At 32.3% G+C, this 14,560-nt stretch overlaps 1 protein-coding gene across 1 annotated transcript in view; it reads left to right on the top strand.

Annotated features, from left to right (window-relative positions):
* Positions 1 to 14,560, top strand: part of LOC143253652 (RYamide receptor-like) — a 60,401-nt gene that overhangs the window by 39,833 nt on the left and 6,008 nt on the right. The window contains exons 3-4 of the mRNA XM_076507851.1: positions 9,361 to 9,451; positions 13,489 to 13,633. Coding sequence (XP_076363966.1) covers positions 9,361 to 9,451; positions 13,489 to 13,633 — 236 coding nt within the window. The remainder of the gene's footprint in view (positions 1 to 9,360; positions 9,452 to 13,488; positions 13,634 to 14,560) is intronic.

Genomic DNA, 14,560 nt, shown 5'->3' with positions numbered 1-14,560 from the left:
TCAAGGTTAAAGGATAAACATGTGAAATGGTATGTAAAACGTAGACATAAATCGAAAACTGGAGATAGGTTAGATTGGGGGGGGGGGCGTGGGGCAGAGTGACTAAACAAATTCATCTCTATTTTTCACCGTATTTCTACACTTTTGCTTTGACAACTGAAAACGTTCCACCTGTTCATATCTTTATAGATTTATCTGATTCTTTGTAATATTATTTTTCACACATTTTTTTCATCTTAAGCGTTTCTAACTTTTATAAGTGTGAATTCAATAGCTTAATAGCTTTTTTCATGTCAAAAACGAAAGATAAGTGGTCACGTAAACATTGCTAGCATTTTTGCAAAGTGAATGTACAAATGACTGAGTAAGTCATATTAAAACGATTTTGAATATGCAAATCACCAAACCACGTAAGAGACACAGCCGAAATAAAGTCGTGATGAAAAGGAATGCATCAGGAATGTTCACACTGTTTGGCATTTTCGTAGGTTGTTTGGTGCCACCGAAAATTACGTGTTGAAGCCTGTAAATTTATCGCAGAACTAGTGGGGGACTTGCTTGTGAGAAAGGTGTTTAACAGGCTATTCCTATGCAAAGTATTTATACATCCAGTTAAAAAGATCACTTGACCGACGGAAGTTCTCTGTCACCAGAGAGTGTGTTGTTGGGAGAGAGAGGTAATAAATAACCCAATTTGCACCAGAGGAGAAAGAAATTCCTGTGGATTCTATGCTGGAAGAAAGTGGTGACGTCATAGTTTTCTCTTTCTCAGTTGTTAGTTAAATCACAGACATATCGAGACTGAGACAAGTATTAAAAATGTACAGTTTATATATTTAATTATATTACACGTGCTTTAACAGGAGATTGTCTTTTTATTACTAACACATTTAATGTATGTGATTATAGTTTTTGCTCCCATATCAAGACACGTGGTAATGTTACCAAAACAACCTGCAGGGCAAGTGTACATATTGATTTCCTTCACTATAATTTACTTTTCAAATATCTATGTAAATAATTTTGTTTAATTGTTACTACTGTACAACATTATTCTTATTTTTCTGTAGGAAATTTCATTTTTTTATCTAGAGCTTGTTTTTTTATGCTGTTTGGAACTTTATTCGTAAGACAACTAATTACATACAGTCGTGTTTCTTTCACTTCTATCCGAGTCATTATCTTTCAACATAAATGATGGAAACAGTGGCCAGGTGGTATAGGCACTCGACTCGTAATTTTAGGGTCGCGGGTTCGAATCCCCAGCGCACCAACCATGCTCGCCCTTTCAGCCGTGGGGGCGTTATAATGTTATGGTTAATCAAACTATTAGTTGGTAAAAGATGGCTGTGGGTGGGGGTGACTAGCCACGGTCCTTTTAGTCTCACACCGCTAAATTAGGGACGGCTAGTGCAGATAGCCCTCGTGTTGCTTTGCGCGAAATTCAAAACAAACAGTTATTGCACTTTGTACTCAATTATACTCAATGAAGTGATTATTCGTGTTTCTAACAAACGTGTTTAAAATATATAATTCAAGTTATATATAATTATGCTATCATCGATCTATGTAAATAAAATAATAAACTTCACATAAAACTGTTGTCACACATACTGAAACATTTGAAGATTGTTTTATAAACAATGAAATATTCTATAATTACGTAACATCAAAACATTTTTTAAAAAAGTACCTTATGTTTCATTCACGGTAATTTACTGTATTTGCTTAATCACATGCATGAATGTTGGATATACCACAAATATTATAACACTTGGCTGTTAGTATACCAGGGTATCACAATGGGTAAAACAATATATTCAGCCTAGCTAAATAATAAATGAATATTTGTTGTAAAGTTCATATCAGTGCTATAAATGTAGCCACCCGTTTAGCTGCCAATTTTGATTTCATTCCTTTAAGGTGCAATCTCATTCCTTTTTGGTCACACCTTTCTTTCACACCTTTAGTGTTTTTAATTATATTTATCTACTAAGACAGTGGCTTAAAATAATTGTATATTTAACCTCAAGTTGAGTATTTTATAACCTTTTTTGAAACAATACACACCAACAACGCACACGAAATAAGAAAGTGACACTCGATAGTTACCAATATTAATTTTAGGATCTCAATCCAATTATTTGGAACAGACCAACGCCTTACAGAACCAACCCGATTCTTTAAACTATCTGGTCGTAATTTTCCTATCTAAAACATTATTAGTAACTTCCTTTATAGTAATGCCACGGAAACTAAGTTAATTATGTCATCGCACACATTCATTGGGCACAGCCATATTATGCATCATTATTTATGTCAGTTACTGAAGCTAATATCTCGGGATGTTGAAGTCTGTTTAATTAGAATATTTTCATAAAATTTAGCAAATTTGTGCTTAAAAGGTGACAGTGAATAACGAATAATAACCGTGCACTCATATTATTCTTTTGAAAACTTGAGCTAGAAACTGCCAATCTACTTTGCTTGTCCTAACCAGTAGATATGTAAATTTGCGTGCTTTCACTCTATAGATTTTTCTGCTTTAAATAAGCCATCTTTAATCTCAATGACAAAGCACTGAAAACAATCCACCATTACTCTTTGAGGCTGTAGTAACCATGTCAGACTGATAGTTCACGTGACTTTTTGTATACGCGTGCTCAAAAACTTTAGTCACAATTGAGCAGTTTTTATTGAATAACACGTGGCTTATATTTAGATATTCGACACCTAATTACAGGTTATAAAGATATATCAGTGTACCTAATTTTAAAAACATCCATGAAAGCTAAGTATATTTTTCTCTTAAATAACGTTTCTGTACTTTGGATACAAAGAAAAAAATGAATAGGCATAAATTCTACCAAAATTGGAAATTTCATAGTTTGTCTATTTTCTATTTGAATACCTTTTAGTAAAGGTAAGATCTATTAAGGCACGTTCACTAAAAATATGTGATAATTTGGAATACCCTATGAAAGCAGAATGTTACTAAACTATCATTCCTGAATAAAGTTTTAAACAGTAAGAAATAAGCTCTAAAAAACAGTGAAATTTTTTTACAGAAAGGTAAGAATGTGGTTTTATATAATAGCGACAATTAAACAGATTTTTTATTACGTATTATTATTTCGGAAGAATATCCGATTTATTATGTTATGTACGTTACGCATAATCGGAACTTTAATGTGAGCTTAGTAGCTAATCAAATGTTAATATGTATTAAATTTATGTTATTCTTCAACAAGATTGATACCAACAATTTTCTTTTTTAACACAAATATGTTTTAATATGGAAACAAAACCAAAAAACAATACAAGTTAAAATAACGGTTATTACTAATAGTTATTACACATGATGGTTTATATACAAGAGTTTTACAAACTTACAAACAATACACCAGTCTTACATCCAGTCTAGAACAGAATATTTTATCGATAATCCAGGTCTACAACGAACAAATTAATTCTGGGTTGATATTGTTGTACCTCGCTTAAGCTAACGATGTCTTTCTTGGCTAGCCTCACACCGGTTAGAAGTTCACTCTTTTCAGCAAAGATATATAATATCCTCATAGAAATAATAGGGTCCCAAGTAATTCACTGAAGTTGAACGGTTTGTAATGTTCAAAATACATAGTGTTCCTGGTCAAATTCTGTAGTTTTCCGATTAATAAACGCTAGTCACAATTATAGCTTCATAGGACTATGTAGCAAACCGACTGTAGCTGTCTGTTTTTATATACTAATCACGCGAAACTTTAAGATTTTCGAAAGTGATCTAGCATGCTTTCGTAAACAAATATTGTTTTTTGTCACTTTCAATAACTCTCTACAAGTTTTGAGAATGGGCGGGACTTTCGCAATACACAATCAATAATATACGTCACATACACAAAAGAAAACTACCCAGAAAAAAACGCAGCCACTAAAATAAATGTGCGGCAGTAAACCTGTAACATTTTCACAGATCTTTGAAAATTAATTGTAATGAAGCAAATCAACTTGTCAAAGTAAACATGAAAATTAAATTACTGTTTAGAGATTTAAGTAAGTTTATTTTTCAGGGCAAATAGATGTAAAGGAACGTTATGTAATATGTTTAATATAGAAATGAAATTTACTAACTTAGTGATAAATATTTTACATATAAAACTTTAGAAAATACAAAAGGTGTGTCATGTCAGTTAGATCAAAAAGTGAAAATCATAATCTTATACTGCTGTAGACATGCTGTAACACTACCCATCTTTGTAAAACACACGTAATACAAGTAAATATATGAATGAGCATTATAAATAGATATTGAGACAAGTTGAAATCTTTATACAGTTCTATGGATGCGTAGTAACAGCTGCATATAGAAATGGCACCATCTTTGTAAACAATAAGTCGTTAGTAATTATTTCAATCTTGTTAAGCCTGTGGTTAAAGATATCTCTTTAAGACACAGAGTGAACTTATATAAGTGAAAGCACAGTCGATTTGAAAATGTAATATATGTGTTATGGTTGAATTCTTTATTCGTTATATATTAAAATTATAACTTACTGTTTTGAATTTTTAACCATGAAATACCCAAATATTACATAAAAAAATGAAAATTTGTGATGTATCCCTTCTCATAGCAACGAGTCTTCTGACATCAAACAACTTTCGCCAGTCAAAATAAATTAATGATTAATGCTAGAGACATAATAATATCATCACTTTCCCAGAAATGTGCCCCCTGTATCGATGAAGCCATCACGTGATGTCTTCTCTTTCTCCTGTCAGTGCATTCTCTGGTGTTTCATGACGTAATCATAGGTGTCACACCTCTCTTAGGAATGCGTCCAAAATAAGCACACTCAGTTGATAGAAAACTTTTGACAGTGAAGCGGGGGAGCCATGACTTCTTACTTGGCACTAATAATCTAGGAGTATGCTGAGTGTACTTACAGATTATGACTATTATTTTATTACAAATTACAGCTTTTACAGTGATAAAGAATATTTTTAACACATACGACGTGTATAGTGCAATCATTCTCGTATACACGTTTTAATGCCAAAGAATGTTTTAGTATTTAAATCAACATGTTCAACAAGCTGCAGTTACATTTTTGAATATTTAAAATTTATGCGTCTATTGTTGATAATCCTCCCTTCGAGAGGTTTGTTTTTTGAACAGTTAAGTCTTCTAATAAAAGAATGTCTTAAAAGATGAATGATGCATGAGTAAAAGGATTAATTGGAACTTATTTGGATCGTCACATCTGTTGTATAAAGACGAAGCTTTGAAAGTTTGAAGTTTTACTTTATTAGTATAATCAATACGATGTTTACTATCTTAATCTGGTGGCCAGGTTGTCTCTTTTTGGCAGGAGACTACAATAACTCAAACCTAATTACATTGAAAATTCGTGAATCAATTAGAATAACGTTTTTCAGTCTATCACACGATTTCATTATGTTTTATAGGGGGACATTTTATATATGAAAAAGAAGCATTTATGAGGATAATTCTTAAAGGTAAATAAGGGTTAAGTGAATATTTATAATTACTTTGTATACAAACTGGGTCTTACATTGTCCAAATACATTAATAATCAATTAGTTGAACCCGTTATCATAATATTACTCTTTTAACATCATTGACCACCTCTCTACTTTGTTAATCTTTTTTTTGAACTTGTATTATCAGAAGTTTAATTAACTGAAATACACCACAGAATTTCCAGTGTTTTCTACTCTATTTTAAAGGCACTTTTGATATTTTTTATTTCTTGCTGTAAAGTAAGAAACACTTGCCATATTAAACTGTTAATTTAAACTAAAACCTTATCAATATTTTAACTCTTTGTTAAATCAGTAGAGAAATTACACAGAAGACACAGTTACTTGTCATGGTCAACGTAAAGTAAAATTCTATGATTGTATTTAAATGACATATACTTAACATTCACTGTATAATTAACACAGCTGATAAAATATAAAAATACATTTATTGTTAATAGCTTAACCATTATTATGTTAAGACATTGACGTTTCTCATTCAGGAATGAAATGACGTTTAACACCATGTTGCAGCATAATACACGTATTTATTAACTACAGTATATAGTTCGTTTCAAATTTTTAACTACATAAAATAATTTATCCAAAGAAAGTCGAGAAAACGTTTCCTGTTATTGCTTTATCTTTACAAATTCATTGGCAAAATACTGGTTTTGAAAAGAAAGTATGAGCAACTCATACATTCTATCGAGTTTTTAATTAATACATATTAGTTTATTACAGTAATTACTTTGTTATACAAGGTTTACACAAGTGAATAGTGAGGTTCGTAAGCAGACTAGTAAAAAGACAGATATTCAGGGTACATTGAACTTTTATTTATTTGATTCGCCATCTTCAAAAGTTTTGTAAATGCAGTTTTATCCATTTACAAGGTTTTTGAAACAGTATTATACAACTAAACCGTTTGGACCATTAACAACATATCGATAATCAATTTCTGTCTGTACTCGATTGAGAATCTCCGGCGAAACATGTAAGTTGATCTAGTGACGTTTTGTCGTAAATGATTCAAGTTAGAAATCTCTTCTCTCTTCACGGTGCACTTCCCACGGCCCCACAGAAATCTAGGGGCGTGAGGTCGAGGCCACGCAAGTGGTCAGTTTACTCCGATTTATTGATCGGAGAACCTGGAACTTGTTTGCTCTTGGGGGGGGGGAAGTCGTGTTTCCTCTCATGTCTTTTTCTTTAACAGACACTGTAAACACGAAACTTAGTATTCGTGTTTATGTGTAGTAGTGTTACAATATTACACAGTAGGTAAATATTATAACACAGAACTTTGAAACACAGTTTGTTCACACTTCTAAACTGTCATTGATGGGTGATGACACTAAAAGATAATTACTATCGTAATTAGATGTTTTCCGGTAGATTTACAAAATATTAAAATTGTAACTTAGAAGCAGGTTGGGAGAATATGTATTAGATTATAACTGATTATAAGGTGAAGCAATATACATATGACTTTTAAAGAATGACATTGAACTTTTACTTGTTATACAGAGGGTTGAACGTGTTATATTGAAACGAATTTAAAAACTCCCTAAGTTGTTTCAATACATGTGGTCACGACCGGCCTTGCACTAACGACTATGCGCCTTAATAATAAATCTGCAACACAGTTTTCATTTCTCTAAGGCTGTCACTTCCGAAGCACACCCCTCCACCTTGCTATCTTTTCATAATCCAGTTAGTGTACGAGTACTACATTTTTCCGACAATGCGATCGCACAGAAATCCTTAGGTTTTGCGTCTGGTGACTTGACCGTTATACACGTTATCATCAACACAAATTTAATTCTCGAGCCGCTCGAGGTATGCGACGGATGGAAAGATGTGACTATAAATATTATCTTGGTGAACCAATACTCTTCCTATCTTGTTTCCAGGCGTATATCCTTCTGGGTTGTATTATTTACTGTTGTTTAGGTTACGTTAATGATTTTTGCCACCGACTTTTATGAGTACAACTTGTTGCAGGCTTTAACGTACCCTACCTTGTACAACTCATCGAGATTACGTGTCTGGTATTTTATTTTCATTCATAACATAATGTCAAAGTTTAAACATATAATTTACACCATTTTATGAAAACGTTATTAACACATAACGTATACACCAATACGTAATGAAAAACTTTATTATACGATTAACAAAGTTAAGAAACCTTTGTAACATCTTAAACCTATAGAAATGTCCTTAATTATTCGTTTGATTGATTCTATCAAAACTTAAAGTACATAGATATATTTTCCAGTTATATATATATATATATTTACTTACTGTTGAGTTTTCCCTACATGTATGTATATATATTATAATTATTTACTATACGTTTTATATATAATAAAATAAGTTCAAACTGACCCAGAGCTTCTTTATCAATCAAAATAAAAATATATTTTGAAAATATTTAGAATTGCTTTTTATGATATATTGATAGCACTTCATAGTCCGTTTTCTCAGTACTACTAGACTTTATTTTCCATGAAAAATCTTATTCTCTATGAGATTTTTATTTACCAATATCTAATAAGGTCTGACGTCATTAAACTTTTAAATAATGAAACATAATAAGGAAAGAACCGATTGTGCAGTTTTAGTTAAGTTGATGTCATATTTTTGGTTTTATGGAATTTAAATATATTTTATAATTTTATGAAGACACAGTTATATATATAAATAGAGAGAGAGAGAGAGAGATAATAGATAATCCAATATGAAACTAATCCAGCTGTCTTCTCAAATTGTGTATTTCAGACCATTTGGAATTAACACAGTTTGCTCAAATAATGTATATTTAGCGTAAATTGATCGTTAAACACGAAAAGTTGTGTGTGTATTTTTGTTCTGTTTTTTTTATATAAATGAAGAGATCCCCAAAAGATGAATTAACACGCAAACGTTTTTCAGGTTTTAACATATCACATAATCTAGCATTTAACGCTTAAAGACGGATTTTAATGTGTTATCCAGCATTTCAACAAAAGTTTAGGATATATCACATACTCTAGCATCGAATGTTTAAACAAAAATTTCTAATATGCCACTTCATCCAGCATCCTACACTTCGAGAATACTTGGTGATATATTACATAATCCGACATCCAACGCTTTAAAAAGGGTTTCTAATACGTGGCCAATACTTAAAATAGGTTTCATACTATCTTAACACCCACTTACTTCATCCCATGAGCAAGAATGTAGTATTTTTATTTACGTCACAAATATTCGTTACATATAAACTACGATGTTAATACTTCTTTACTGTAACTTTTTTCCTTTTTTAAAGATCAAATTCGCTTAGAACAAAAATTCAAAATTTCATATTTTATGTAAAATAATCGAATTCCAGAAACAATATACATCTTAGAAGAGAATGCCTTGAATGTACAGTTTTGTTTTATGCGAATTGGACTGTTAAATTAATCAGTGGAACAGATTTTATCAATCAAACTTCAAAAACATATTTTATACTGTACATATAATTCGTTTATCTAGTAAAGAAAGATATTTGAAGCCAAGTCCGCTTCCAATAATCTTATCTTTACATGCGACAAAGTATATTTAAAGGTTTCGCTTCATACGTTTTATTGTAGAGCTGTCTTTATGTCTCTCTTTAAGAATCCATATATATTTATTACTCTCTATTTATATATATATATGTGTGTGGGTCTCTAGATAAACTCTTTTTCTATTGGTGCGTGTTCGTATAGTTATATTCTGTTTTATTCATGTTTCTATTCTCTAGAGTTTTGCTTACATCAAGAGTATAGAATATTTTGATTGTTTCAGCTACAAATACATCAATGTCATCTGGTTCTGCAGTCATTGGCTGGCCATGAGTAACTCCTGTTATAACCCGTTTATTTACGCCATCTACAATGTAAGTAGATTTGAGAATATATCTTTCTATAAATATAAACATATATACAAATGGTTAAGTGCATTATATTAAACCCATTTTGGGCATGTAATTAAGTAGGTAATGTGGTAAACAAAGCCAGTGTACAGTCAGTGGGTTTCAAAGTGTAAGAACTACATTTTAACATTATTTTTAATGACATCAATTTCATTCAACAATGTATAAAGCAACAACTAAACCCTAATTTTGTAAAGGTAAAACTAACCAAATATTGTGATCAAAACACACACATTTAACATTATTTACTTTACTGATAAATAGTGTGATGAAATCTGATCGCTTTTAATAAAGATATGTAACAGTCCTTTCTGATGGAAAGCATTTATTAGCTCATTATATTAAAAAAGATGTGTTCATGTAACCCTTGTATTGAATGATATGGAAAAGAAGGAATTGGATCAATTTGGATGGCAGGAAGATTCAGAAAATGGCCTATGATCATGGTAAACAAAGTATGGCGTATTTTAACGGGCGAGAATCCAAGAGTATAGAGGACAATGTATCTCAGAATGTATAAGAATGGTATACTTATACCAGCCGTTTTGAGATACAGTTTGATTTCAAGTAGGTTTCTCGTCATCAAGAAATATAGATATCAGTGGCTAAAGCTGTCCATGTACCCTATCTAACAATAAGCAACATAACATCTAGAAACTAGGCCGACAGAGTATGTGTTCACAAGATAAGGCTTTTCGTCATGTCTTACATTAAACTGTCTCCTAATTCAAACATCTGGATAATGAAATGTATTAGTGCTATTTCCCATAAAGACATACAAGTCAAGTTCTGTGTAAACGCTTGTTTGTTTGTTTGTTTTTGAATTTCGCACAAAGATACTCGAGGGCTATCTGTGCTAGCCGTCCTTAATTTAGCAGTGTAAGACTAGAGGGAAGGCAGCTAGTCATCACCACCCACCGCCAACTCTTGGGCTACTCTTTTACGAACGAATAGTGGGATTGACCGTCACATTATAACGCCCCCACGGCTGAAAGGGCGAGCACGTTTGGCGCGACGGGGATGCGAACCTCAGATTACGAGTCGCTCGCCTTAACACGCTTGGCCATGACGGGCCCACGCTGGTTTATATACAAAATATCGGTAGCTGGGACGGAAGAAAGAAAGATAACGTTCAGGTGAAATATGGAAATGAGTAAACATGCACGAGCTGGTAAGGAAAGTTTCATATGGCCGTTATCTCTTGTTTGGCATTATAGGTTTCTTCATGACAGATGTAATAAACAGGCACCACTTGTTTATGCACCCAAATCTTCTGACTTTCTAGAAGGGTTCTTGAAGAAAGACGTCACTAACGAGTAGTTCTCTAATACCTAAGTAAATGTAATGAATAAATAACAAGTATAATAACTTGTAGCATGTTATAAGGTTTAAACCAAGAAGGTCAAGAAGATGCACAAGGATGTCTATGGGATTTTAGATACGTTTTATATTAATGTATACACACTGACTTGATTAGAAGCTTTAATTTATGTATCTTGATGTAAATGATTCTTCTAGGCCATCTGTAACTCTCTTTTTTTGTATTTTCTTTCATATGAGTCAACATAACACGAAATAATTTATCTAAGAAGTAGGTTCATGATGTTTATTAACACACCAGTACCTGTAGAAGGTAGGTCACAATATTGTAAATACTGTACTATCGTACTGTTGGCTTTCTTCATTTTTACATTCATCCCCTGATGAAACGACGATAGTTTTACACCGAATGGTAGATATAAACTCTAAACCTTTGTGATTAATAAATCTTGGGCACTTCACGTCAGGTACTTTCTCTTCTTGTTATACAGATTCTATGTGAGATGATAACAATATCGTTCAAACATTTATCTTCACACGTGATTATGAGATCACGTATTAGATTGTATAGTAAGAAAACTCATAGCATAGTGTTTCTTTGGGAGATCTGTGGTTCTCACGAGTTCAAAAGGTGTTTGATGAGAATCCTTGCATATTGTACATAAGGAACCACTCTTGATGAATTTCTTTACCTCTGATGAAAACCTGACTATAACATACATCAGAAACTGTTTGATGACACTATTACATCTGATTGATGTATTATCCCTAAGGGACAGCACTGCTTTTGTCGTTACTTTTTATATTTTCCCTCAACGGTGTAACAATAAGAACAATTGAAGTTATTTCCACAATCTGGTGTCAGCCATCCAAGTTAGATGGAATGTACTTTATATTTCAAGTTCTCGCTAATGTGTCACAAACAATATTTCTTTCTTTTTTTGGTCAGTGATTTGTTTTCTGTTACATTTGAAACTCGCTAATAATTTTACAACCCTTCCTTAAGTAAGGTTTAGATTTTCAAAAGTGTAGATAATCAACTCATGTGTGAAGACACTCAAAGACTTAAATATGATAGTGGTTACTACAAAAACGTCATCTAAGGATTCGATTGGTTCAAGGTACATATAAATATAACTAATCAAGGCTTAGCTGAGATAATAAATTGAGGACAAGGAGATATATAGTGTACCGATAAAAACAAGTGATTTAAACTGAAATTCCTACCAAGTCAACTCAAATCTCTAGATTTGTCAAGATATTATTTTAGTTACACAATGTCCATAGCTTTGTTTTACCTATAATAAATATCACGTGGTTGATTTATTGGTTGTTTTGTAGTTTCGAATATTTTTTTATTGACTATAGTTAAACCTTGAAAGTAATTGTTCAATTTGTGGCAAAAACTTTCCGAATTAAAAAGAAAACAAAAAAAATTAAAAAGTTGGAAAGCAAATCCTTTTTAATGTCTTAATATAAATTTTACTTTACATTTTAACAGTTGGATCTTGAATTTCGACCAAATTTTACATACACTACGTGTCAGCACCTCTGTCTTTATTGAAAATGATATTTAATAAAAAGATATCTGTACACAAGAGAAGATTGTTTGAGAAATCTACAACGATTTTCTTGGTAAAAACATATAAATGAGATTACTGCAAATGCAGGTTTAGTACAGTATTCACTGTTAGTCTGGTACTCAATAATTTACTGTACCACTAGTGGCTGAAACTAGGACAGGTTTGGTACAGTATTCACTGTTATTCTGGTACTAAATAATTTACTGTACCACTAGTGGCTGAAAGTAGGACAGGTTTGGTACAGTACTCATTGTTATTCTGATACTAAATAATTTACTGTACCACTGATGGCTGAAAGTAGGACAGGTTTGGTACAGTATTCACTGTTATTCTGACATCGTAAGGAGAGCATTCTATTCTAAAATTAATAGGATATCTAAACTTTACTTCACTTAGAGAAAAGAAGTTACACACACCAATCCAAATATGTAGCTACTCTGTGAAAAATGGTCTTAAAAATCAAATTGTTTCGTTAATCTGCACAAACTACAATTATAAATAATAACTTTCACTGCAAAAATGAGAAAATGTGTAAATATATCTTCCCATATAGTAAATCTGTATTCATTACTCATGTTACCATTTAACATTTTCAGCCCACTTTGGTTTAATACATACAAGTTCAGAGATCCACGAGGATTGATACAATATATTGTACCATTTATGTTTTCTTTCTGTTCTTTGTTTTTATTTTTTGCCACCAGTGTCGCATCACTTTCACATTTGTTGTTAGGTTGGAGATATTTTTGTTTTTGAGGTTTGTTGATTTGTATATTTTTATAAAAATGTGACTGAACGTCCTGATCAAATTATATAAACATGTTAAAATGTGTGAATGTAGATAACCAACAACACATTTATAAACACATTTTTAAGTGTTTAGAGAAAGGGTTTAAGTTAAAATAATATCAACAGTGTTAAAATTATTTGTAACAGTATTACTATAAAATAAAATAGCACTGTTATAACGTGCTATTTTATATTAAACGTTATAACATTTTTCATCGGTCTTCCCAAACAGTTGTGGTAGAAGTGCCTTCTAGTTGTATCCAGTTGTTGTTCTAAGAATGAAACCAAACTATTTTCTGTATACTCCAGGAAAGATTCAAGCGGGAGTTTCGACACAAGTTTCACAGAAGCAGCCATAGGAGACGCCGCCAACAACAGTTTTGGGAACTGGACAACTCGAACACCATGGTTCTTTCTGTGAGGCAGTCAACCAGAGGATCAAGAAATGAACAAAGTGTCTGTCATTTTAGTACTTTGTGATCGATATATTAATATATTTAATCATCACTATTCACCCGTTCGCACAAGTTCTGTCCAACACTAGTCCAGTTTCAATTGTTTTTAAAGTAGGTGAAAGATTCAACGTTCATTGCGTATATCCTAAAGTTATATAGTGACAATATCTTTTTGTATTCACTTTGACGTCTGAGCTAAGGTTAATCAATTTGAGATATCTGAGTGAGATGATATTACATTATTTACCAGCTAACACGTGTATTCAACATAACTTTGACCCACAAAAGCTTTTTTTCCTACAGTGTTATGTGTCAGACAAACATAATAATACAAGGACTACAACATAGGACTATATGTTAGTTGTAATCAGGTTAATTTGTGTAAAATGCTTAGATTTACTTTCAATAACCTGAAATGAGGGAAGCAGTCCAATTTCAAAACTCAACCCACTAAAGGTCATACGTTGTTTTTGTTAAACTTATTTGTTGGATGTATTCGTCAGATCTTTGTATTTGTACTTGTGTGTGTGTGATATCATCAAATTTAGTTTTATTACAGAAACCAAATAATACCCCGTGATTCACACTTTTGTGTTTATCGTCAAACGTTTTCAGCGCACGTGAAATTTACCACATCCTTTACAATCATGGAAAGAACTACAATGGAAAGTTTTGTTAAAAGTCTCCTATAGTTATATATATTTTTCTGCCTTAGAACGAAGCTACTTGTTTTTAAGGCCCAGCATGACCAGGAGGGCTAAGGCGTTCGACTCGTAGTCTGAGGGTCGCAAGTTCGAATCCCCGTCGCACCAAACATGCTCGCCCTTTCAGCCGTGGGGGCGTTATAATGTAACGGTTAATCAAACTATTCGTTGGTAAAAGATGGCTGTGGGTGGTGATGACTAACTGCCTTCCGTCTAGTCTTA

The sequence above is a fragment of the Tachypleus tridentatus genome, chromosome 6 (genome assembly GCF_004210375.1).
Source record: "Tachypleus tridentatus isolate NWPU-2018 chromosome 6, ASM421037v1, whole genome shotgun sequence".
NCBI classification, from domain to species: Eukaryota; Metazoa; Arthropoda; class Merostomata; order Xiphosura; family Limulidae; genus Tachypleus; species Tachypleus tridentatus.
The sequence above is the reverse complement of the archived record's forward strand: the minus strand, read 5'-3'. Positions and strand labels throughout refer to the sequence as shown.